The sequence below is a fragment of the Lepisosteus platostomus genome, chromosome 22 (assembly GCF_059453375.1).
Source record: "Lepisosteus platostomus isolate fLepPlt1 chromosome 22, fLepPlt1.hap1, whole genome shotgun sequence".
NCBI lineage: Eukaryota > Metazoa > Chordata > Actinopteri > Semionotiformes > Lepisosteidae > Lepisosteus > Lepisosteus platostomus.
In genome coordinates, this window is record NC_142632.1 from 15,646,774 (window position 1) to 15,669,044 (window position 22,271).

Sequence of the window (22,271 nt, forward strand, 5' to 3'; positions counted from 1 at the left end):
TTTTTCTTCATTTTTAGATTTAAAAAGATCCATGTTGGTCCTACAGGGCCAATGTATCTGCAGGTTTTCACTCCAGACCAGCTTTTAACAAGATAAAGCAGTACATACCAACTTAATTAACAATTGGCAACTCCTCCAGGTGTTCAGGTGCTTCTGCTTTAAGGAGATCTAAGAAACATGCAGTCCCACCAGCCTTCCAAGTTCACGACTGGAAAGCTCCAGCCTATGTATTGTTTTTTAACTGTGATCATAGAGAATAATGCTGAGGAGGGGTCCAAGTGGTTCCTCTTAAAACAGCTGAACCATATTACAGTACGTTAAAATGTGAAATCAAACGATCAATTGCAGGGGTGGCAACCCTGTTCTTGGAGCGCCGAAGTCCAGCAGGTGTCATTGGTCTCCCTTAAATGAATCATGTTCTGTACACATGGAACTGTGATCCTTTGATCACTGACACAGATGACTTATTCAATTAAGAGGCTTTGGCCCTAATGTTTGATTTAACATCATACGAGCAAGATTGGTGATATAAGGAGTTTTACTTTAAAGTGCACTGTCCAGGGATGACTTTTAAAAAAAGGCAAGAAAGGTTTTCAAACTAGAAGCCACTTTTAGATGACTAGTTGCTTTTATAAAAACATGAGAGAGCGGGACTGTTGAGCTATTTTATCCATAACAGGCCCCAGTAGCATTCAGCTGTATCAATTTATCACATTAAATGTGAGGCACCTTAAAGCTCATGTCATACATACAGACTAGCATATATCTGAAACTGCCATGATAGATGTTTCTTGCCTTGTTCTAATCTATAGAACAGTATGATATGGCTTCAGAAACACATTTTTTTATCCTGCAGTTTACAAGGTTGTTTATGACCCACAAAGAAGCTGCATGTTCTACTATCAGTTTATAATAAAGGGTTTCTGCATAAATCAGGCAAGAACAAAAATATCCTAAGCTTATTTTAACTAACAGCAACATCTCGCTACTTTAGTAGCTGTTATGAAGTGTGGACAATATGAAGAACGATATGGGATGCACACAGCCTTGACAGTGCAGATCTGACTGATGCCTTGATACAACTCTGCCATCTATTGACATATGGGCAGTACTGCAGATCACAGCTGCCCATTCTTAAATCCATTCATTTCAGGAATCATGCTGGTTTATGATGAGCTGCTTCCTAACCTGGCATCCAGTGTGGGCAAAGCACAAACAAGCATATGGGGGAGAATAGCCAAGTAACCTGGATAGCATGTCTTTGGACTGTAGGGGGAACCAGAGCTCCCAGAGAGAACCTGAAGAGCCGTAGAGAGAACATACAAACTCCACACAACAGGTCATCCAGGTTCAAGAGGCAGCGATGCTAACAGCCACACCAGTGTCACCCCAATGCTCTCCTCTCCTTCAAGAGAAAGCTATCGCACACAGATTAGGGCAGACCTAACAGAAAACAGAACTGAAATCAGTCATTGTCTGAATTCTGCTTAGCTAGTATTTCAGCAGGATAAGATATTTTGGTGCCCGGGGAGACAATTATCCAGACTTTCAGAAGAGAACAATCAGCATTCTACATGCATATTGTTTCTATAACTGAACTCAAAAGGCATTCAAGGCAGACAAGGAGCTGCAAGGCTGGAATAGTGACCTCTCCTGACATAACCTGCTCAAAAACAATAGCTGCAGACTCTTTTTGCATCTTTGCAGTTAATATAATTTTGCGTCGTGAATTTCATGAAGGATTTTAATTGGGTTTAAAGAAGAAAATCAATCAAATGGGAATATAGAAAAACTGTTTCAACAATTAACATTTTTTACCCTATTTCATTTGTATATTGCAAACCCTAATGGACAAGTTGTATTTTGACAGTGTTGTATTCTGCAAAGAAATATGACAGAACAAGATTAACAAAATGATGTTTTCAAAGGCTGAGAAACAATTACAGTTCTCTTTCTCACCAGTACCACAGTTAACTGGAAAAAGAGTTGTTCCTGTACTTACTAAGAGGGCAAGTACAGTAGGTAGACATCTTGTCAGCCTAGTCCATGGCTTTATTTCATATTATAAACACTAGTTCTAGACTTGATGAGGTGGTACGCAGAAGTCTAAAACTGAACTATGCAATTAATATTGCCACTAGATCAATGGCAGCCAGCACAGCAGGGTCCTGGGCTTATTTTTAGAGTGGGCAACTTCTATGTGTTCTGGTTTCCTACCGCATTTCAAACACATGCAGGTTTAATTGATCTCTCTTAATCATCCCTGTGAGCTTGCATGTGTGTGTGACCAGTGATGAACATCCTGACCAATGTGTGTTCCAGTCTCTCACCATAGGCTCTGGGTTGCTAAGGATTAAGTGGCTTTCTCAGAAGGAAAGGACAGATTAAGTGTAGTCATCATATTCTTTATTATCCCCGTTTGTTCTTTTTTTAATAAAATCAATGTAATATCACTCATGTTAATCAATAGCAATCATCAAACAATAAGAATGATACAGTTTGACAAATCAATTTCAAATCATGCTGCCTCAGCTACCACATTATAGTTTTCATGTAAATCCCTGACAATAAAGTGATCAGTCTCAAACGACTAGAAACAGAGAACAGCAGTGAGAGATGAGTGATTAGATTTTCTATAGCTACACTTTCTGATTCAAGTTGTTGATCACAGTGCACAGAAAGCCACGATTGGATGTAAATTACAAACATGCAAAAAGAAGTGTTTCCTCATGTGCAAGAATAATTAGTAAATTACAACATAAAACACATTTCAGCCCATTTTGCAAAAACAAGTGGGCAGCATAGCTTAGTGAGTAAGTCTCTAGACTCATAACTGCTGGGTTTTGGGTTCAAGTCTTTCCTGCAAATATTGGTAATGTGCTTTGAGCAAGGTAGCTAGTTGCTGCAGTCCGTCCAGCTGTGTAAATGTGAACACAATTGCTGGGAACAGGCATTGTAATGTACTAGAACTCCCTCCCTGAGGGGAGGCATATGCTTTCCAATGCCTAGAAAACAGGATAAGCTTTAGACATTGTGTGTAGCGTGAATAAAATGACCTACCTAACAACAACAGGCAAAAATAAGATTATTCAAAATGTTTTTTGGGGGAAAAAAACAATGCATCTATGTGTGTTTTATCTTTTGTTGTTATCTGACTCACATTGTTGTCTGACTCTTCACTCGCTACTAATTTTCTTGGTGTAGCTCTGAATGCAGTTTTGGAAATGGGCAGGCGTGTTGTGCTCTGGTTTGAAAAGGATAATGTAGCACTTGGGAGTAAAGTAACCCAAGAGAATTCCGTACAGGCTGGCCAGCACAGAGAACGCGTTAATCGCAGCAATGTACTTCCCCTGGTAGACCATGTAGGCTGTTAAGTAGAGGATCCAAGAGAAGAAAAAGATCAGCAGGCTGAATGTTATGCACTTGGCCTCGTTGTAATTCTTGGGCAGGTCAGTTCCCATGTAGGAAAACATGAAGCACAACACACTGAGGGCGGCCACAAACGCGATCACTGTAACGAAGGTGTAAAGATTGCCCATGTTGCAGTCGAAGATGATCTGGTCTTTGAAGAGGGCAGAGTTATTGAAGGGCCGGGGACCCTGGCTGCCGATCCAGACGCCACACAAGAGGATCTGGAGGACGATGGCGGTGGCCACGACAAGCCACTGCCCGTGGTTCTTGACCCAGAAGTCGTAGGCCTTGGGGAGCTTGGCGGCCATCTTGAAGATGCAGACGATCTGGAACGAGCGCACGGCGAGGCAGGAGATGCAGGCGGTGTAAAACACAACGAAGACGGGGTTCCTCAGGGTGCACTTCTCCCGCTGGGGCCACCCGAAATAGCAGAAAATGCTCAGGCTGCACACGCTCAGGCAGCTCAGCATGAAGAAGCACATCTTGCCCCCCGCGGACTTGACGACAGGGGTGTCGTGGTGACGGGCGAAGACGATGGCTATGGCTCCTGACAGAAGGAATATCAGCCCCGCCAACAGCAGAATTCCGATGGATATGCCTTCATTGTAATGGAGATATTCCAGGGTCCTTTTCTTACAGTGGGTACTTCCATAGTCAGACCACTCATCCTCTTCACAACTCTGGCAGGTATAGGGATCGTCTGTGAAGTGAGAAAAAAATCTGGAAACTCAAAGAAAAGCATGCAAGGAGAAGATATGTAAGTACTTTCTGCTTGCATGGACATCATAGACAAACTCAGTGTGTTCATACAGCTGTCAGCAGACTTAAATTGTGTGTTAAAGTGCCCCTTAAGAACTTCACAGAGGTGTGGAACTTCTTAACTGACAAAGATCCAAGGCACACTTTTTCAGGCCCAATCGCAATACTTCCGTTAATCCGCGAATTGCTGGGAAAACAGGTTTATTTGTCTGTTTCGGCACTGAACAAATTGCCCCAAGACACTACATGACTACAACAAAACATAATCAGGAAATGGTAGGATGTTTTTGAAGATTCCAGACCCTGACACCCCTTAGCAAGGCATGCTCATGAAGGAAGTTCCTCCCTTGGCAATGAAAATTACAGCTGACAGAGAGGATAAAGGAGAGGCTGTCTTGGCACCAGCTTGAGTCAGAACGTCTGGCTTAGAGTCACACAAACCTTTTGGAAGCCCTTACTGGTAAACATCTAGCAGGCCTGACGTACCTGTCTTGTTGACATAGGTTCCATTGGGGCAGATCTCACAGTCAAAACAGCACGTATGAACTCCACTGACTTTCCTCCTGTGACCCTCCTTGCATTCCAAGGAGCACAGGGCTGTGGGAACCTGCAGGAAAACAGGGCATTCCAAGGGCACTCAGAAGCTTTCCTCCAAGGTAAAAACTGGACTGTGAGAGGCCATCACAACAGGACACTGCCCACCAGGAGCTTGCTATGCTGTGGTGATATGCTACCAGGTGAATTGCTCCATATTTAGAAGCCCTGCCTCTTGTCAGCAGCTGTGTGAGGTAGCCCAGAGAAGGCAGAGATCATGCACCAGGGCTCTGTGCGAGAGAGCTGTATCTGCACTGTGAGATATAGTGAATACTGTGATTTTGGAAGAGAAGAATAAAAGAGAGCAGATACTAGTGTACTGCCTTTGTTTTAGGCTGCACACCAGGGACAACTCATTCAGCCCTTTTTTGAAAACCTTTTTGTATTTTTCATTTTATCACCCAAATTTGAATCATCAGTTGTTTCTTTGCAAGTGAGCTCTCATAACAGTGAGTCCTGTGCTGTCCAGATGGAATGAGAGAGGGCAGACAAACTAGTCTAACCAATAATTACCCCCACTTATTTTACAATGTACTACAAGCTCCACAGTGCTTTACAGGAGAGTTAGAGCTTCTTGGAGGAGTAGCAAGTCTCTTACTGACATTATGACCAATCTGCTGCCTGGGAAGCAGCATCACTTCCTGTGAGCAGAGAATTAAAAATCCCCTGGCCAAGTAATCCTGGTCCTACACCCGACACACTCTGCCACCCAGACTAACCCAATGTTTTAATTTGCAAGGCACCAAGAACCAAAATATTGCTCAGCATTTAAATACAACAGAAAAAAATTTAACTCACTCTATGTTGGATTCTATTTAAGATTAAATGACAATCAACAAGAGTCATATTCAGTAGAGACATCATTTGCAGTGCAGCAATTTTAGATTTAGGATTAAGCAAGGAAAATATCCACTTATTTCCTCGATTGTAATATGTAATATCACCAATGCTTTTAATTCTGTTGAAACTGCTAACACATTGAAGTTCACATTCCTACCGTTCCATTGCTATGCCAGCGAATAAGCTCTTCATCCAAATGGAAAGCGATCGATGGATCTGAGACATAGGAACCAATCTCCCTGTGATACAAAGGCAATGTCTTGTCCCAAACCACTATCCCATAGTTGGGAGCTGGGTCTCCATTTTTGTCAAACGAGACAGTACGATTGTTGAGTGTGAAATTCACATTTTTCAGTGTTTGAAGAAGCTGCATTCAAAGATAAAAAGGTGAAAAGGCTGTCTTTCTTCGACCACTAAACATATTGTTTTACAGTAGACTTTATTTAATGTTACAGTTCATTCAAGCCAACCTGTTTCTCAGTGAACAATAGACATAACCATCCTGCAGTATTAAAGAAGCAGAACATACGCTGGAAATCAATTAGACAGTATAAGTAAATTAATAATTGAACCTTTAGTTTACAAGTTTGTACTCCATGTATGCACTAACTAACTTTGAGTAAGCTTATTCACTGTTTAGAATCCTTCTTGTGCATTACACAGATTCAAATCCATGCTTTGCCTTTAAAACACAATCAAGAATTCCTAGGAAGAAGAATACAAGTTATCTATCACTGGGAAATCCTTAACTCCCTTATACCCTGACACTGGATGGAAATACAGTGACTTTAGATAAGCAATCACACATTCACAAGGCTGGCTGTTTGCAGGCTGGGTTTCACAGCGTGAAAAGAGAAGTGTGATATAAAATCCAGTGAAGGTTTATACAGTATTGTACAGTATGACATCTTCAACATGCCAGGACTGCTACCTCCTTTTCCTTCCAACCAGGAATTGTATTCTTCTTTTTAGAAAATCCAAACATTATTAGTTAAAAAAACTGGTACCTGGTAGGGGATAATTGTCCCAGATTTCCGACAGCCTTCGGCATCACATCCCAGGAACTGGTGCAAGGAATGAGCAACAGCGTACACAGCAGAGTAAATGCTAAAGCTGTACATGGGGTCTTCATCGGCAATGCTCTGGGGATCTGTGCTAGAACACTCTGAGCACACCTGGTTACATGTTTCCCAGGTTCCTATGTGTGGTGAGTTGACACATGTGCCGTTCCAGCCCCGCGTCATGGTGCTGTGGACAAACTCCCTCAACCCAGGCAGAGCCACCACCTTGATAGTTATCCCTATCACGGTGCCGATAGTATGGATCTGTGTGTCCTGAAGCAGCTGCTGGTTCAAGGACCACGTCTCGCTTGCTATCCACACTTTGTCCGAGATCTTGTTTGAGATTGCTGCTTTGATAAACGGGACAGCGGACACCTTAGAAGCAAAGACTATGACCACGTTGATCTTGAGGATGGTGATGTTGGAAAACAAGCTGCCCATAGCGGGGCCTTCTGTGGGGATGGTGGACTCGTAAGCCACACAGATGTCATAGGGGCTCATCTCCTCCTTCAGAGCTTGGAGCCCGTTGCGGCTGTAGTCGTCGTTGCCGCCGATGAGCGCGATCCATCGCCACCCGAAGCGGTGCAGGATCTGCAGGATGGCCCGCACTTGATTCCTGTCGCTGGGAATGGTGCGGAGGAAGGAGGGATAACGCTGTTTGTCACTTAGCAAAATGCTTGACGCTCCGTGACTTATCTGAATGTAGAAACAAAAACCTGGATGGGTCACTTGCCTACTCCCTATTTAAATACAATTCTAGGATGATTAAAATGCAGGGAAAAAGTATGCTGATCAACCCAGTAAAAAAACTTTGTTTTAAATAATTATTAAAATATTGCTAATCTTTAAATTTGTTAAATTTCATTTAATTTAAATCCGACCTAGTATTCAAATAACTAATCAACCCAGTTAAACAACTGTACAGCAGTTCGATCCATTTGATTGAGCTGCAGGTTCTTACTGTACAAGTAAGAAAGTCAAGATCAGATTATGGTATTTCACACCATAGGTCAGTCTGAGTGAAGCTACAATAATATGGAATAATAAGGATAAGTTTTCTGGTTTTCTTCTACTTCGGACCTGAATGACTGAACTAGTTATGTGGAAAGGAAGTTAAATCACCAGGATTTCTAGGTCATAATCAGTTACTAATTGAAAAGAGACAGTAAAACCTGAAGGACTCTTGAGGGTGGGAACTGCCAATAAGCACTTCTGCTTCATCAGAGCAATGTGCACAAGAAACTACAGTTGATTATACCCGCAAGAGATTCAATTCCTAAGCAGTTTTATTGCTACATGTCACCAAAACAAGATACAAAAAAGTACTTACCACAGGAAGGAGGTAGGCCATGAACACAGGTGAGAGTATAATGTTTTCAGTGCTTCCAAAAGGGCCAATCAAGGCTGTCACTTTGGGCTGATAGTCCTTGAAGTACTTAGTGACATACAGGGATCCAGTGAAGTTTGTGGAAAGGAAATCAAAGGCAACCATGAAATTCAGGAAATCGGAACAATAATCATAGATCTCATAGCCCAGGGAAATGTTGGGAAGGAGGCTGGTGGAATTATTGATTTCCTCCACAGCGAACCTCATCACCTGGAGCTCCTGATAGCCTGAGGCTGAAAAATCGAATCTGAGAGGTGGAAAAACCATTTAGACACGATTTCAGCAGACTCCGGAGTGGGAAACAAACATCAGCATAGGTTCAAGGTTATAGCATTAATGCTTATGTGCACTGAAGAATGTTACTGCATATGCTTATCTGGCAATGTATCTCCTGTACCAGTTCCCAAAAAAGCCTTAAGATGTGTCGAAGTGAGTTAAGAACTGACTTTGCCAAACGAACATACATTGTTTGCATCTTACAGTACATCTAACTTGTATGCAACTGGATAAGCACCTAAAAGGATGCTGAGAGAAGAAAGGATCAACAAGCCAACCTCTGTCACATACTACATGAGGCTGTACAGTATAAAAAGAGTTGGAAAACCTTTAGCAGCTTGCCTGCTCTGCAGCACAGTCCCAGTGCTGTGTTGCTGTGTGTACTGAACTCAATAAAGGCGAGAACTGCACAACTCTCCTGGTCTTCTGTTGAAGAGTTTCCAACAGCTTTCCTTAACACTGAAGCCCCCCCTTGTGGTGGTTTAACTCTTCAAATCAATCCAAGCAACAATGACATAGCTTGGAATAAATGCACAAAAGTTCCCACAAGAGATATGAACTCAATAGTCAAACCACTATAGAACAGAAGAGATGAAAACTTTCAAACCAACATGTTTTATAGTGCACCTGAGGATGTTCTTTAAAGTAAGACAGTGGAAGGGTGTCATACTTTTTCTTTGGTTTATTGATTATAAAACACGTGTGGGAAACAAGACCCATTGAAAGTGATTGTACTGGCCTTTAGTACAAATTAATTGTATAACTGAACCGATTTTGAATTATTTAAAGAATTAGCTTTAGAGTCTTGATCATTGTGTAGATGTGGAGTGTATTAAATGATAAAGTATTGGAAAAAGTGACATCAAGAAGCTATGAGTGATTTACAGGCACTATTTAAGTCTCTTTGGTTGTGATTGTCATTAGGACTATGCAGAACAAGCCAGCATCTATCTGCTCTGCTGCATCCATCCGTAAACTGAATGAAACACAGGAACTGATTGCACTGTTCAAAACATCTTGTTAATTTGAATACATTGAATTATTACTTTATAAAAAGAAATCCAAAAATGAGACCCAATATTTGCAGATCTATTGTTATGATTTGTGGCTGTAATAACACAGGGATGGTTTAATTTGAACAAAAACAATTTCACATTTATATATGCACTTGTATGCAACTGGATAATTACCTAAATGCATACTTTAAAACTGCATAACCACATATACTGTTAAAACAATGCATGCCATACTTACTCTCTGCACTGTACTGCTTCTGGCTTGCTGTGTACATGGTTGAATTTACGATCAACATGAACTTTAAACAGTCCTCCCAAAATATAATCACCATGTAACCTGAAGTCAGACAACCCACAAACATTCCCACCATTTGCCTTGAGAAAAGACAAAGGCAAGATGTTGAATAGGATCACAAAGCCTTTCATTGTTGTGACAATTTGGCGTCCTCCCTATTTTTCTTCTCAGCACGTTCAGTTCAAGCTGCAAGCCCTTCCTCTTGGTTGCACATATCATGGCACAGATTTCCCTACAGCCTGGTTTGTTTGAACCAGGATATATGCAGCTTTCCACACATCCTGGTTTGTTCCAACCACAGCATTTGATTTCTCGCAGGGTTCCGTGCTTGGATAGCCCTCAGACTGGTAATGAAACCAAACCAAACACAATCCAATGTAGATCATTATCTTGATACAGTCAAATCTGCAGCACAGGTGTTCATTAAAGTCAAATGTTTACTTTACAAAAATGCAAAATGCCCAAATGCAAAAAAAAATAAACAAAAATGCAAAATACGGTCCAGTTCCTTTTTTGACCACTGTGAGGCTCTACTGCAATCATCTGATCTTTTTAAGACTTAACAGCAGGGCTACATAAATTCAGGAAAGAAATGATGAGTTTTGAGTTGTCAGTCTTTCTGAATTTTGCTCTGGTGTAGAATTACTTCACGTCTTTTGGATACAGTGGGCAGTACAGAAATGAGCAGATTGATCTGTAAACCATTGTTTAGGATATGATTTTACAGTATCAGTCTTTTTTTCCCCCAACGCTCACGGATACTTAAATGTACAATCTTTGCAAAGACGTCACAGAGTGAGCTGAAAAAGATGTGTGCCAAGGTCACAGGGCTGGAAAAGGAGGTGAACACTGAGCAGAGGGAGTGTACAGGCTGAAAATGAGAGGCAGCTCATGGAAAATGAAACAGGCTGAGGAACAGAGCAGTGCAGATTCGGGGAGACTGAAGAATATGTTCCTTTACAGTCTCCCCTAGTATCATCGTCTCATAGTCTAGCGAAGACAGACACGAACATGCACAACTACAGAAAGATGTACAGAGACGCGAGAGGCTTTTTTCCCCCTAACAAAAGGGTCAATGGAAACAAAAAATTAGAGCTGTAAAGTGCTCAAAAAACAAAAAGCGTGCTCGAAAAGTAGCAGACATCACAGACAGAAGTCATGTAAAAATTCCTTGAGCTGGACAAGGTACATAAGGTCACCTGGGGGTTCAATGACAAACTTCATGTTTGTGAAATTCCCCAGGTGTTAATATCACTCTGCCCTTGCCTTTTTTCTCTCTAGCACGTAAAGGCTAACGTGCACCTGGTCAGTGCTTAAATCAGTCTTAACACCAGATCACCAACAATATCTGTGAAGGATGCCATTTCCCTGCTTTTATTTTGGATGTTCTCATACCATCCCCATCAACCATATAGCTATTTTTGTTGTCTGTATGTGCCATCTCCGCTGCTGCTGATTCTTGCTCAGATTATGTGCTTGGAGATGCTTCCAAACCAATCAAGACAAAGAGCACTGGAATGCCACATTAACTGTGAGAAAAAGCAAAAGGTACATACAACTCTTCTTGTGTAACAGAGTATCACACTTTCATTTTTGGCACAAAAGAGTGCAGAAAAGACACATGCAGTACTCTTTATTTTCCTCTAATCTGACCTCTCGACAATCAGTTTTGAACATGGAAAGGGATTTATTTTCAAATAAAATTAAAATGCAATATGGTGTCAAAAGCAAACGTTTCAGTTCCTGCAAGCTTGGTAAAAAATATATATACATTTAGTCCACTTCATTAGGAGGTGTCCATTTGAGATCCTTCTGAAAAATAAGAAAGAGCAATAAGATCAATATCAATACATGTTCAGTTTCAAGTTTGAAAAACAAAACTCTGTACCATAGAGGGGTACTGTTACAATTTTTCCATACTAAAATGCAAACCGTGTTTCTCAACTTCTCTTTTTCTAAAATAAATTCCATCTTAAATTTAAAGTGAGGCAGAAGTGTATTTTAACTGTGGTGCAAAACACTGTCGCATCATGTTTTTCATAGACGTGTCATGTTTCTGTAATAATAATCCTTTCCACATGTCCCCATTATCACTGATATTCTTTAAACTTACTTGTCTCGTTGAAAAGAAAAGAGTCCTGGTATTCCTTCATGTACTGAGAGGAACGAGACTCGTCAAGAAAGAGAGAGTACACGCGTTTAATATCCTCAACCTGCACTTCTGTGCCCTGGAAACAAACAGATAATACATGATGCTTTAAAACAGAGCAACACCCTCAGGAAAGCTGTCTGTATTCAAGAGCATTTGTCAAAACACCCTCTTCCTTGATGCTTAGGGGTGAAATTTTAAGGTTTCTTCAGGGTTTAAAATTGAAGGATTGACAGATTTGTGACAGCATAACTGTGAAGGAACACAATGGATTTATCAAGAGAAACCTTTCTCTTTTTGAGTCTCTGGGTTTCGAAATATATTCTCATTTTTCTGTATTAACAGTTATTCAATGAACTGCACAGTGACAGTAACTGGATAGCTGGAACTATGAAAGCAGTGCACACAGAAATACAGAGTAGAGGAAACATTCCACTGAGCAAAGATATTGTTAGTGCTCTGTGATTTACATCACCAGTGTTCATCAATTAGGCCTTCTGTAAAAGACCACCAGCACACCTCCCAAAGCAGCATCCTCTGTTGGGTACAGTTGCCGTCCATGAGGACATGTTCACTTAGACAGATTCCCAACCTTAGTCCTGGGACCAACGCCCCTGCCGGTTTTGGTTCCAAACACTTCATATAATTGAACTAAACAGTTGCAAATGAGCTGGCAAGAACCACTTTAACCTATTCAAATGCGGAAGGTCTTAAGTAACAACAGTTCAAATTGTAACCTCCAACATTTTAAATGCTTTCTGTTGCATAAGGCCATTAGGTCAAATAAGGTGTCAACTATATAACAGCGCTCAGCTGAGACGTAGACCAGCAAGTCAGGGAGTCCTAGGGAGTAGTGTCAGGAAGCCCTACCTCACAGCACCATTAGCATCTGTACCAAAACTCACTAAGCCATCTACTATGAAACAAAAATACAAAGATGGACCTCCTGGTTTTTTAGGATACAAAAGCTATACATAAACATACCAGAAAATAAGGAGGAAGAAGACAGTCACAGAGTTAAAGAGATTTCAGCAATTTTGCACAAGAGAAACTCGAAAGCGGGTTTACAGACCCTGCGCTTGCGGCACACGAGCCCCGCAGTGCTGATGAGCTGGATGGCGTAGCGCAGGGAGGTCTCCAGGCCGATCCGGGTGAGAACAGTATGGGCCTCTTCGCTGAGCTCAACGTCCTCCTCTTCACACCTGATGCACAACAGACAGGAGGAAAAGCGAAGACCCTAAGGTGTACAATCCAACGCACAAGGCATTATGAGCTATGGTAATGATGTAACAGCTAAAATATTTTATGTACTGTGTTAGGACTTGTTCCGACTTATTCTAGATTTCTTCTAGATGAACAAACTGTAGTTAAAACCAGGACACAATAAACCTCTAACATCCTCATTTTAAAAAAATTGTACATTCCTGAAATACCATGAAAAATCTCTTTTTACACGGAATCATCTGGTTTGTTAATAGTCAGTCTTACCGGATTTTGAGGATCTGGCGCGTCTCCTTTTCAGTGTAGGGGGAAGTAGCGATGATCAGCAAGCGATCCAGCAAATCTAGTGGGATCCCATGTGGGCTCTGGTAGTTTGTCCCACGAATTCTAAAAAAAATAAAGACATTGCTCAACAAATGGCAAAAGGGGATGAAATATCCTCCCCCATCAGAAACAAAAATATGTACCGTACAACTGCTTACAAGGGGCCAAACCCCCAACAGGCCCTGGAACCAACAGTCTATGCAGGTCCAAGTCTTTTAATCCTTAGACTGTAATACTAGAGAGCCCCTGCAGGATATTGCAAGGAGCTGCAGTGTTCTCCAGTTTCCAGGGACTAACGATACAGGTGGTGCCCAATAAACATCAGGGTGAGTGACCAGGAAGTCACAACATATAGAGAAATTATGTATATAGGGAACTGTTTCCCCATGTATATGAACAGTGTAAATATGGAAAATCCTGGGACTATAAGAAAAGGTTGGCCCGGAAAGTTTGCCCATGTGGCTTGAAGCGAGAGCTTTCTCCCATGGAATTGCGTTCATCTTAGCTTTCCAGTGATCTTATTTGTGGTATGTCTGGTCATCTAGTGCTACTCCTCAGGTCTTGTGTTCTACAACCTGCAACTTGATCATAATTGCTCTTACTTTTTTAATTTTTAATCTCCATTTCCTTTACTAGTACAATCACCCTCAGGTCTTCACCACAGAACATGTTTGCCAAGAGCAGTTATCTCATACCTGGTGATGCCTCGGTTGGTTGCCATGATGAGGACGGGCGAGAGGTCACTCTCCAGAGCTCGGTTCAGGAAGGAGAAACACTCCATGTCCAGCATGTGCACCTCATCAATGAAGAGCACCTGCAGGTCATTACATATTCACCATAAATCCTCTTTTCATTGCCAAAAACTTGATTTAGGCAAGTAGATACACTTCATTAACTTAATTTGCATTTCAGTACCTTTTGACCACTGTGACTTTAAAATGTACAAAAATACAAGAAAAGGCAATTGAAAGTTACCTTAATAGAAATAAAAATGTAAAAAGTTTTAACTTTTTCCTCTTAACATTCCAGTTAATATTAAATATATAAGGAAACAATGGTTGTGGTGTGGTTATGTTTTTCACTGGAGGTCACAGAAACTCATCAATAGTATGTGAAGGGTAAAGGAGAGGACAATTCATCTTACAAGGCATCTGCTAGGACCTTAAAGGTGTTGCATGTCAGTCAGGCCTGATATTAAGTACTTCTTTTATATTTATTGGCAGATAATAAGAGTTATATCTACTAGAAACCAACATAAACTCACAAAAACATGCAGTGCATATAAAACAAAAATGTCTGACCCCAGGAATGATCTCTGCTTTCCCCTCCTCCCTCCACTCAGACACTTTAGCGTTGATCTGCTCTCGGACTTCCGACTTAATCTCTCCTGTGTCACCTGTCAACCACCGAGAACAAATATCACTGCAAATCAGTCACGACAGCCTCGAAATTGGATTTCATCCAACCAAATAGAAAAATGCAGTACAGACTAAAAATGATGTTAAGGGCAGACCTGAGAAGAGAGCCAGGAAGCCCTGGGTTCGACTGTTGATGACATCAATTTCGTGTAGGGAGACAGTGTGGACAACTTCCTTGCGCTTCTGTAACTCTCCTTCAGGACACTGGACAAACTGAGTCTGCAACAGACAAGAGACTCGGCTAAACCTGTGCTTGAAACGCAGTCACATAAAGACCAGGGACGTACCATCTGAAGACTAATAGCAAAGGGACACGGTAGATAAAAGACAATAAGTGTACCTGTGCTCCCATAGCATCATAGTCTCTGGCTCTAGTGAAGGAACGTCCCAGTTTGTTGATCTTCCCTGTGGCTTTATCAATTGTGATGACATCCCTGAAGAAACAACGAGCACTTTGGTTATTCCAATCAATATAACAATGGGATCCCTTGTCTTTGTGAACTGATTGAACCGCGATCAGCATAATCACAATGAATAATGAGCAAGGCTGAGGTCCACAACAATGTAATGAGAGCAAGATTACCAACCTACATCATATAAAGATCTAAATCAGCAAGTCTTACCCTGCCTGCACGCGTTCTTTGCTCAAACTCTCAATCATTTTGCTTCCCAGATCATAAATAGTCTCCATCTCTGTTGTTTTCAGGGTCAATTTCCCCACCTTGGATCCCTGAGAGAAAAAAGCATATAAAAATGAATATAAACAGACAGAACACGACTTACTACCACTACATTCTTCTATTTCTAAATCGACACCAAGCACTTTTTTTTAAAACTCAATGCATTACCTGCAATAAAAAAGCATCTCTAAATTGGAAATATAGGTTGTGTATTGTTTTGTATTTATGTCTTCAGATTAAGCCTGAAAACAAAAACTTAAACGCACCATACCTTCAATCACATACAACACAACAGACACATTCATGTCAACATGTAGGATGCACATTGATAGAGCATCACTAATTTTAATCACTGCACTCACAGTTCCAGTTGCTGGCCGATCAATTTGAATTTCAACAACCTCTCCCTCGATGATCTCGGTCTCCTCCCTGCAGGATGAAAAGATAGTTGCCCAGAAATTAAACCCCTGATAATTCTGACTGGTCATTTTCAAAATGGGTACGGTTGTCTTTATTCCAATCTAACAAAAAGCCTTAAAGCCATAAAACAAAGACATACTAGACAAGCCTAATCTAAATGCAAATTATAGCGACTAAAGAGGAGCTATCTGGATTGTCTTTAAAATTTCATGTCTTTCATTTGCCACCATGACCAAAGCTCTTGAGGGCCTCAGCACCCATCCGCATGCTCACACTCACTTGATCCTAACTCCGATGGCTTTTCGGAAGGCCTGGCTCAGTGCCTCAGTTTTGCTCATTTCTAGAGAGTAGATCTCACTCCCAGCAAGTGCAGTGAAAGGAGTGTCTGGACCAAGAGACTGAGCAATACCTAAAGAGACAGAGGGTAACTCATTAATGCGAGCACACTGAAGATTTATACAATTTGGTACAGACAAAGGAGTTACAACTCCCTCTGTATAAAGTGCTCTGTTTTAAAGTTACATGCAGTAGTTAAACTTGCCAAAGTGTTTTATACAGCCGGTGAGATTTACCACTATAATTTCCTAACTTCAGAAACTTAGAAACAGAACACAGAAAGCATACCCATGGCAATGGCTGTTTTGCCAGTCCCAGGCTGTCCTGCGATGAGAACAGCTCGCCCTGCGATGTGTCCCTCTTTAATCATCTCAAGAATCAAGCCTGCGGCTCGACGGGATGCTAACTGACCAACCATTCCCTGAGACACCTAAGACACATTTCAATCTGGAATTACTAACAGCATGGATTCCACCAAAAATGAAAAAGTACATTATAGATTGAATTTATTTTTTTACATATGGGTGACAGATTAAAACCTATACCAGATTATTATGAGATTAAATGGGTTATTATAACACGGTTTATGTTGCAGTGTGACAACAGCACTAAAAGAAAATTAACTTGGGCAGAAAATGAAGAAAAGATGTGTTTTGCTAAGAGAATTCCACAAGATGCCAAAAGAATTAAACAGTTTTTTACCAGTATCATTAGAATAACCACTCAATATCTGTGCTTTACAGTGCTCACTTGCTTCATTCCAAAGCACATGCTTCAGTTTCTAAATCCCACATGCTATGATACAACTTACCTGTCGAGGCTCCAAAGCATCATCCAACCCCAGTCCTCGGATATGAGAGTGCGCCCCTAGGGAAAATGACCATACCATTGGTCCTCTTATCACTCTAAAGGTATTTATGCAGCACAAGTTGGATATAAGGACTGCAATCACTGCACAGTTGCAAATAACTCTACAGGAGCACTATTGACTCCAGTTCCTGGGGGGGCACAGTACACCAGGTTTTAAAGATAACTCACAATCCTCAATGAGTAAAAACAAAAAGACCGGGAACCAGTGTTAATACAGACTAATTATATAAATAAATGATTCAAATTAAATAGTCCAGATTGGGATGAAAATCAGAAGGGACTGTAGCCTTGCATGACCAGGAGTGAATATCAGTACTTTACAGCAGTGGTTCCTAACCCTAGTTCTGAAGCAGCTTTGAATATTCTGGTTTATCCTAAAGTTGTGCTCCTAAGCCAAGGCTAATTGATCTCAGTCTGTGGTATATTAATAAATCTGTCTTTAATAACTTGTAAAAGGTCAAATGGGATTGACATTGTAATTCAGATGATTTGGCTTACATGTGACCAATAGGACCTCTGCATGAGGAGAAACGCTTACAATGGGCGTATCTGTTCATCAATTGTTCAACACGTAAGAACTGTTTAGTCATAACTAATGGAAAGTAAGTTTAGGAGAGGGTGCTTAAAGCTCTGTAGGCCGATGGCAAAATATACAGGGTATATTTCTGAAACACAGGACTGACCAAAGAAACATGTTAAAAGTTTTTAAAAAGTAAGCGGCTCCATTAAGTCATCAATGAGCACTACTGGAGAGCTGTACTGGAATGAACACTAGCACACAAAGTGTTCTCCCAGGATCAGAACTGTGCACCACTGCTCTTTAACATCACCCGCCAACTGTGTTTTAACTATGGGGCCAGCTGCTTACTTTCTCATGGTTTGTGACATTTTACATACACCTTCATACTCTAGCTCAATTATTCATCGAAAACTTCTAAAGACTTACCAATTCTCTCAATCCTGGTGATGTCACGCACCTCAGGAACCTTTGTTGTCGCCATCTACAAGAATAACAGAGTATTACTAACTCATACATTTATGCAAATCAGTCTTTCTGCTGAAAGTTAGTTGTTCTCTGTATACGTGAAAAAAGTGGCTTGATATCTAACATATCTCTGAACCTCAATGGGAGCTACTTCTTTAGATGTCTGGTTCTTTCAAGATGTTTTTACAATATGCCAAAGAAAATTGTCCTGCTTAAGAAGGAAATGCACAGTGCCCAGCCACTTTGTTTTGCTTTATAAGGGCCTGGATTTAATATAAATAAGTGAAAAAGAATAACACATCTCTGAATATTAATAGTAGCTAATTATCCTCCGGTACTTAAAAAAAGAGGAAAAACATCCCAAACAAAAACATATAATATAATGCAATTTTAAAATATACACATAACTGAACACGGCCATACACATACACATTGTTTTCTTTATTGCTCAGACACCTACATTATGTATTGTCCATTATAAAACTTGAAATGACAGTAAAAAAACCTTTGGCTTTTGCAAAGTTCTCTGCATGTCATTTGGCAGTCTGCACCTTGAATTGTGATCAAGTTAGAAGCTCTACAACATGACCACTAACACTAAAGACAGGAGTACTTGCTTTTCACTTACAACCTAGGAAGACTAGAACTCATTCTAAACATTTATGTAAGAAAAAAACAGAATTGTCATTTGATCTGCTTTGACTTAATCCCATTAAGACAGCATAAACAGTAACCTATAATATAAATGACGAGTCTAACAGTAAACAAGGCCGAGAGTCCAAACTGAAGCCTGCACTGTTGTCATAGTGATTTGGCTTTCCTAGACGTTGCTATGGGAGCTACTCTGGGGAACGTCAAAAGTAAAACGTAGGGTTCAAATACAACCATAGAGATTGTTTTATTTTTGTGTCAAAATAAATACTAATATATCTAACTAGGCGGTTATATTTTGGAGCGCTTTTGCCACATTTTTGGTAGAAACACGTGATTATCAAGTTTACATGTTAAAAGAATATTGTACTGTTGTATTAAACTAACATGCGGCTAGCTACACTCTCTCCAAATCAGCTAGACCTTGGAGTACAGAACAGTATTTTAACGAAATAACAACTGACCTCGGTCTACAGAAAAGTATAAACGCAGAAACATTGCCGCCACTATTCTGTAACCACTCGGGATGAAATTACACCGGCAACAATCAATATGGCCGAATTGCTCATTCCAGTGTGGCCAACAAATAATTGAAAACCTAATCATCCACTTTGATATACGGTACGTTATGAGTAGACACGTACGAGCTTAACAAGTATCGTATTTATACTGTTTTCTAGTGGGCTGTTGGTTAGGCGGCGATTTTCATGCTCTCGCGAGTAGATTCAACTCATCCTACTCTCTGGGTTGAACTTAATAAAAGCCATATTTTGAAAAAGCAACTCATAATAGTACGATGGCTTTAAATCTACTCCTTTCTAGAGACACTTTTTTTAACTCAAAAGGCAACGGACACTTTTAAGCTTCTCTTTTTATAAGCATGTTACTCACCTGCGCTGCCATCTTTTCGAAAATGCGGCCGTTCGTCTGGTCGCGCCTCTCAAATCCTCCCGATGTGGAAACAACAACGGAGTTGAGTAAGTGTTCCGGTTGAATAACTGTGTGAACGTGTGGATCCTCTTGTCTGAAGAAGTTTTAAAAAAATCAAGTGAAGAAAAATAGAATGAGTCCGAAATATACAGTTAAATAAATGTGATTAAGAAATTAATGATTACAGATTTATTTATCTTAACAAATATTAGCAGTCTCTGGACGCAAACACATCCCAAAGCTCACCTACTCAAGTCTGGTACAGACAGAGCGCCCTCTTTTAAGATCCCCACTTGGTGTAGGAATCCGATGTAAGGTGTAGCGCCAAGCTCTCAAGTATAATAAACACAGGCAGCAACATTAGTGTTCAGACACAGAACCTGCTCAACCATATCTATACTAGAAGCGTTCAAAGGAAAGCATTTATTATTATTTTAGTAACAAATTATGCCTCACATCCACTACACTGCCAATTTAAAACAATATATCTTCCGGACGGCGTTTCAGAGTATCAAAGGTTACAAAAAACATTTAAAAGAAGTTATTAATTCCGAGGGACTTCACTCTTTTAAACCCTAATGTATGAGCCCCTTCAGAGCGTATATATGCATGCAGTTTAGACTTATATTAATCTTAATATTCACTCTCTACTCTTATGGTTTTGTACTTATGTTTTGTTTATGTATTGTATTGTTATTAATATTACATTGATTGTATTTTTTCGTAAAAACCACTGGATGTTTTGGGAACTCCATTATATGTGGACAATAAAGTAGATTCTGATTTTTCACATCTGTAGCAGTAAGGATGCACTTTCAAACCGTATTCGTACACTGCCATTGAACACAAATAGTTGTTAATAAGGTTAATAATTAATACAGCTGGATATTGCCCCTTCAAAAGAAACGTAGTTAAAAGTTGAGAATTTCTCTGTAGTAAAACCAACATAAAAAACTCCTTTGATTTGGGGTGTTTGAATGCATTTAGAGTTTTGTATTTTGCTTGTGTTCCAACTCACGGGGAGATGTATATGTACTGATGAAAAGGAAATGCAACATTTTTCTGAAATGTGAATACTAAAGTTAAAGCTTATGTACGTTCACAAAAAGTTGTTTTTTTTTATTATTGATGAGATTTTTTAGATTGCCCGTCTCCTTGAATAATCCGCGATTCTACAAAACTTTCAGGCATCACAAATGTGTGATTTTTGTGCCGTGTTCCAGCTAACTATGGCAGAAATCGAGAAGCTGGTGTCACTGACAAAAAAAAAAAACACATGCCGCAGTTTTAGGTTGGGTATGCGTTTCACTTTTCCGTGCTACGTATCCATATTTCGGAAGGAATTGTTAACCGACTGCATATTACGTATTCAGGTAACACAGCCGCAGTAGTTTATCCAGGAAGAGGCTACCTGAGTCCACGGGCTCGATTTGCATTACCGCTTGCCGAAAGAGAAAACCACGGTATGCAAGAGCCAGGCAGGAAGTGAAAGTAGTGAGGATTTGCACCGTGCAAATATTGAACACACCGTATTGCCGGGCCACAAGAGTCCGCACATGACGACGCTCCATTACTGGTGAGTATTTTTGGCAGAAGCAGAAATCATAATCATGATGCCTTACTACATGCATGAACAGGGTTTAAAATATAGAAATAAATGACACACGGATAAACTGTGTTTTTATTGGTACATTTAACATTTGTGACTTCTCGGTAATTAGAATGTATAGCTTAGTCATTAATAAAAACTGACAGATATTCAGATTATATAATTAACAGGAGTAACTCCGCAAGAGATGCAAGAGCAATTCACAGCTATAAATAACGTTAAGTATTGGGCATTAACCTGGTATGGGACTTTTCGTCAGTAAACGATTCAAGTAGCAAAAACGTGAAGTACTGTATAAGAGATGAGAAATGCTGAGGTTGAACTACCTATAGAGGCTAAAGGGGTCCGGGTTGACGTTTTTCTTTTCTGAACATGCTGGAGAAGCAATAAAGGCTTACTGCTTGAATATTTGTAATATTACGTGGAGTTTGAACAGTCCATTAAGATTTCTAATACTGTATTTTAGTTTCCGGGTTACAAAAAAAAACTGTTCTTCAGCATTGCCATCTGGATTTTTAATTATTTAGGATGAGGGAGACCTGTAGTCATTTTTTTAAGAATTCCACGTGTGAACTTCTCCATGCGGGCATAGCTGGGAAGCAATCAATACATTTCATTTTGGGGGACATTGATGCCCTCGTGTGGCTTCAGGCTGTAATACAGGCAGCTTCTCTCGTTACTATGCTGCCTGTCCACAGTGTTTTTAGTCTTGAACAATGCTCCGAGTGCGGAAAGAGATACAGCGAGTCGGGTGCCCTCAAGGAACACCAGCGCACTGATACGGGAGAGACGCCGAACTGCTGCACCCAGTGCGGGAAGAGCATCTCATAAGACACCAGCGTACCCACACAGGGGAGAAGCCGTGGTAAAACATGTAACGAGTTGGTTACATTAAGTTACGTTTTTTTGTAACTGAATGAACAGTGTAAGAGAAGATGAGTGATCGAATACTTGTTTATCAAATCACACAAACACGGGGCGAGCATGCGAACTCCATCCAGATAGCACCCCAGGAAATGAACCCAGGGCTTCGGGCTAC

The 22,271-nt window shown here is 40.5% G+C and overlaps 2 protein-coding genes across 3 annotated transcripts; both read right to left on the reverse strand.

Annotated features, from left to right (window-relative positions):
• Nucleotides 1–2,391: 2,391 nt before the first annotated feature.
• Nucleotides 2,392–11,100, reverse strand: LOC148643626 (taste receptor type 1 member 1-like). Its single transcript, XM_088616320.1, has 6 exons — nt 9,583–11,100; nt 7,996–8,299; nt 6,612–7,361; nt 5,762–5,971; nt 4,657–4,777; nt 2,392–4,111 (listed from the first exon to the last, which is right to left on the reverse strand). The coding sequence occupies exons 1-6, from the start codon at nt 9,768–9,770 to the stop codon at nt 3,177–3,179; spliced, it is 2,508 nt and encodes an 835-aa protein (XP_088472446.1). The 5' UTR covers nt 9,771–11,100; the 3' UTR covers nt 2,392–3,176.
• Nucleotides 11,101–11,255: 155 nt separating this feature from the next.
• Nucleotides 11,256–19,720, reverse strand: ruvbl2 (RuvB-like AAA ATPase 2). Of its 2 annotated transcripts, none has more exons than XM_088616325.1 (15): nt 19,585–19,720; nt 18,004–18,058; nt 16,999–17,054; nt 16,476–16,617; nt 16,131–16,260; nt 15,794–15,860; nt 15,375–15,481; nt 15,092–15,185; nt 14,847–14,970; nt 14,635–14,729; nt 14,029–14,147; nt 13,277–13,396; nt 12,861–12,990; nt 11,753–11,867; nt 11,256–11,448 (listed from the first exon to the last, which is right to left on the reverse strand). In XM_088616325.1, exons 1-15 carry the CDS (start codon nt 19,594–19,596, stop codon nt 11,426–11,428), a joined length of 1,389 nt encoding a protein of 462 aa, XP_088472451.1. In that variant the 5' UTR covers nt 19,597–19,720; the 3' UTR covers nt 11,256–11,425. The 2 variants fall into 2 exon arrangements, with proteins under 2 accessions (XP_088472451.1, XP_088472450.1); XM_088616324.1 differs by having other exon boundaries at nt 11,256–11,451; nt 19,585–19,719.
• Between the last annotated feature and the right edge of the window lie 2,551 nt (nt 19,721–22,271).

Bases quoted from the DNA above. Each gene is read 5' to 3' on its own strand.
- LOC148643626 (XM_088616320.1), bottom strand. From the start codon at position 9,770: ATGAAAGGCTTTGTGATCCTATTCAACATCTTGCCTTTGTCTTTTCTC. The intron at 8,300-9,582 runs GTAAGTATGGCA...TCCACCTCTCAG, and splicing joins GAAGCAGTACAGTGCAGAGA to ATTCGATTTTTCAGCCTCAG. The intron at 7,362-7,995 runs GTAAGTACTTTT...TTCTACATTCAG, and splicing joins TGGCCTACCTCCTTCCTGTG to ATAAGTCACGGAGCGTCAAG.
- ruvbl2 (XM_088616324.1), bottom strand. The intron at 16,618-16,998 runs GTAAGTTGTATC...AATGTGTCTTAG, and splicing joins ATGCTTTGGAGCCTCGACAG to GTGTCTCAGGGAATGGTTGG. The intron at 15,186-15,374 runs GTAAGACTTGCT...TTGTTTCTTCAG, and splicing joins AAAGAACGCGTGCAGGCAGG to GGATGTCATCACAATTGATA.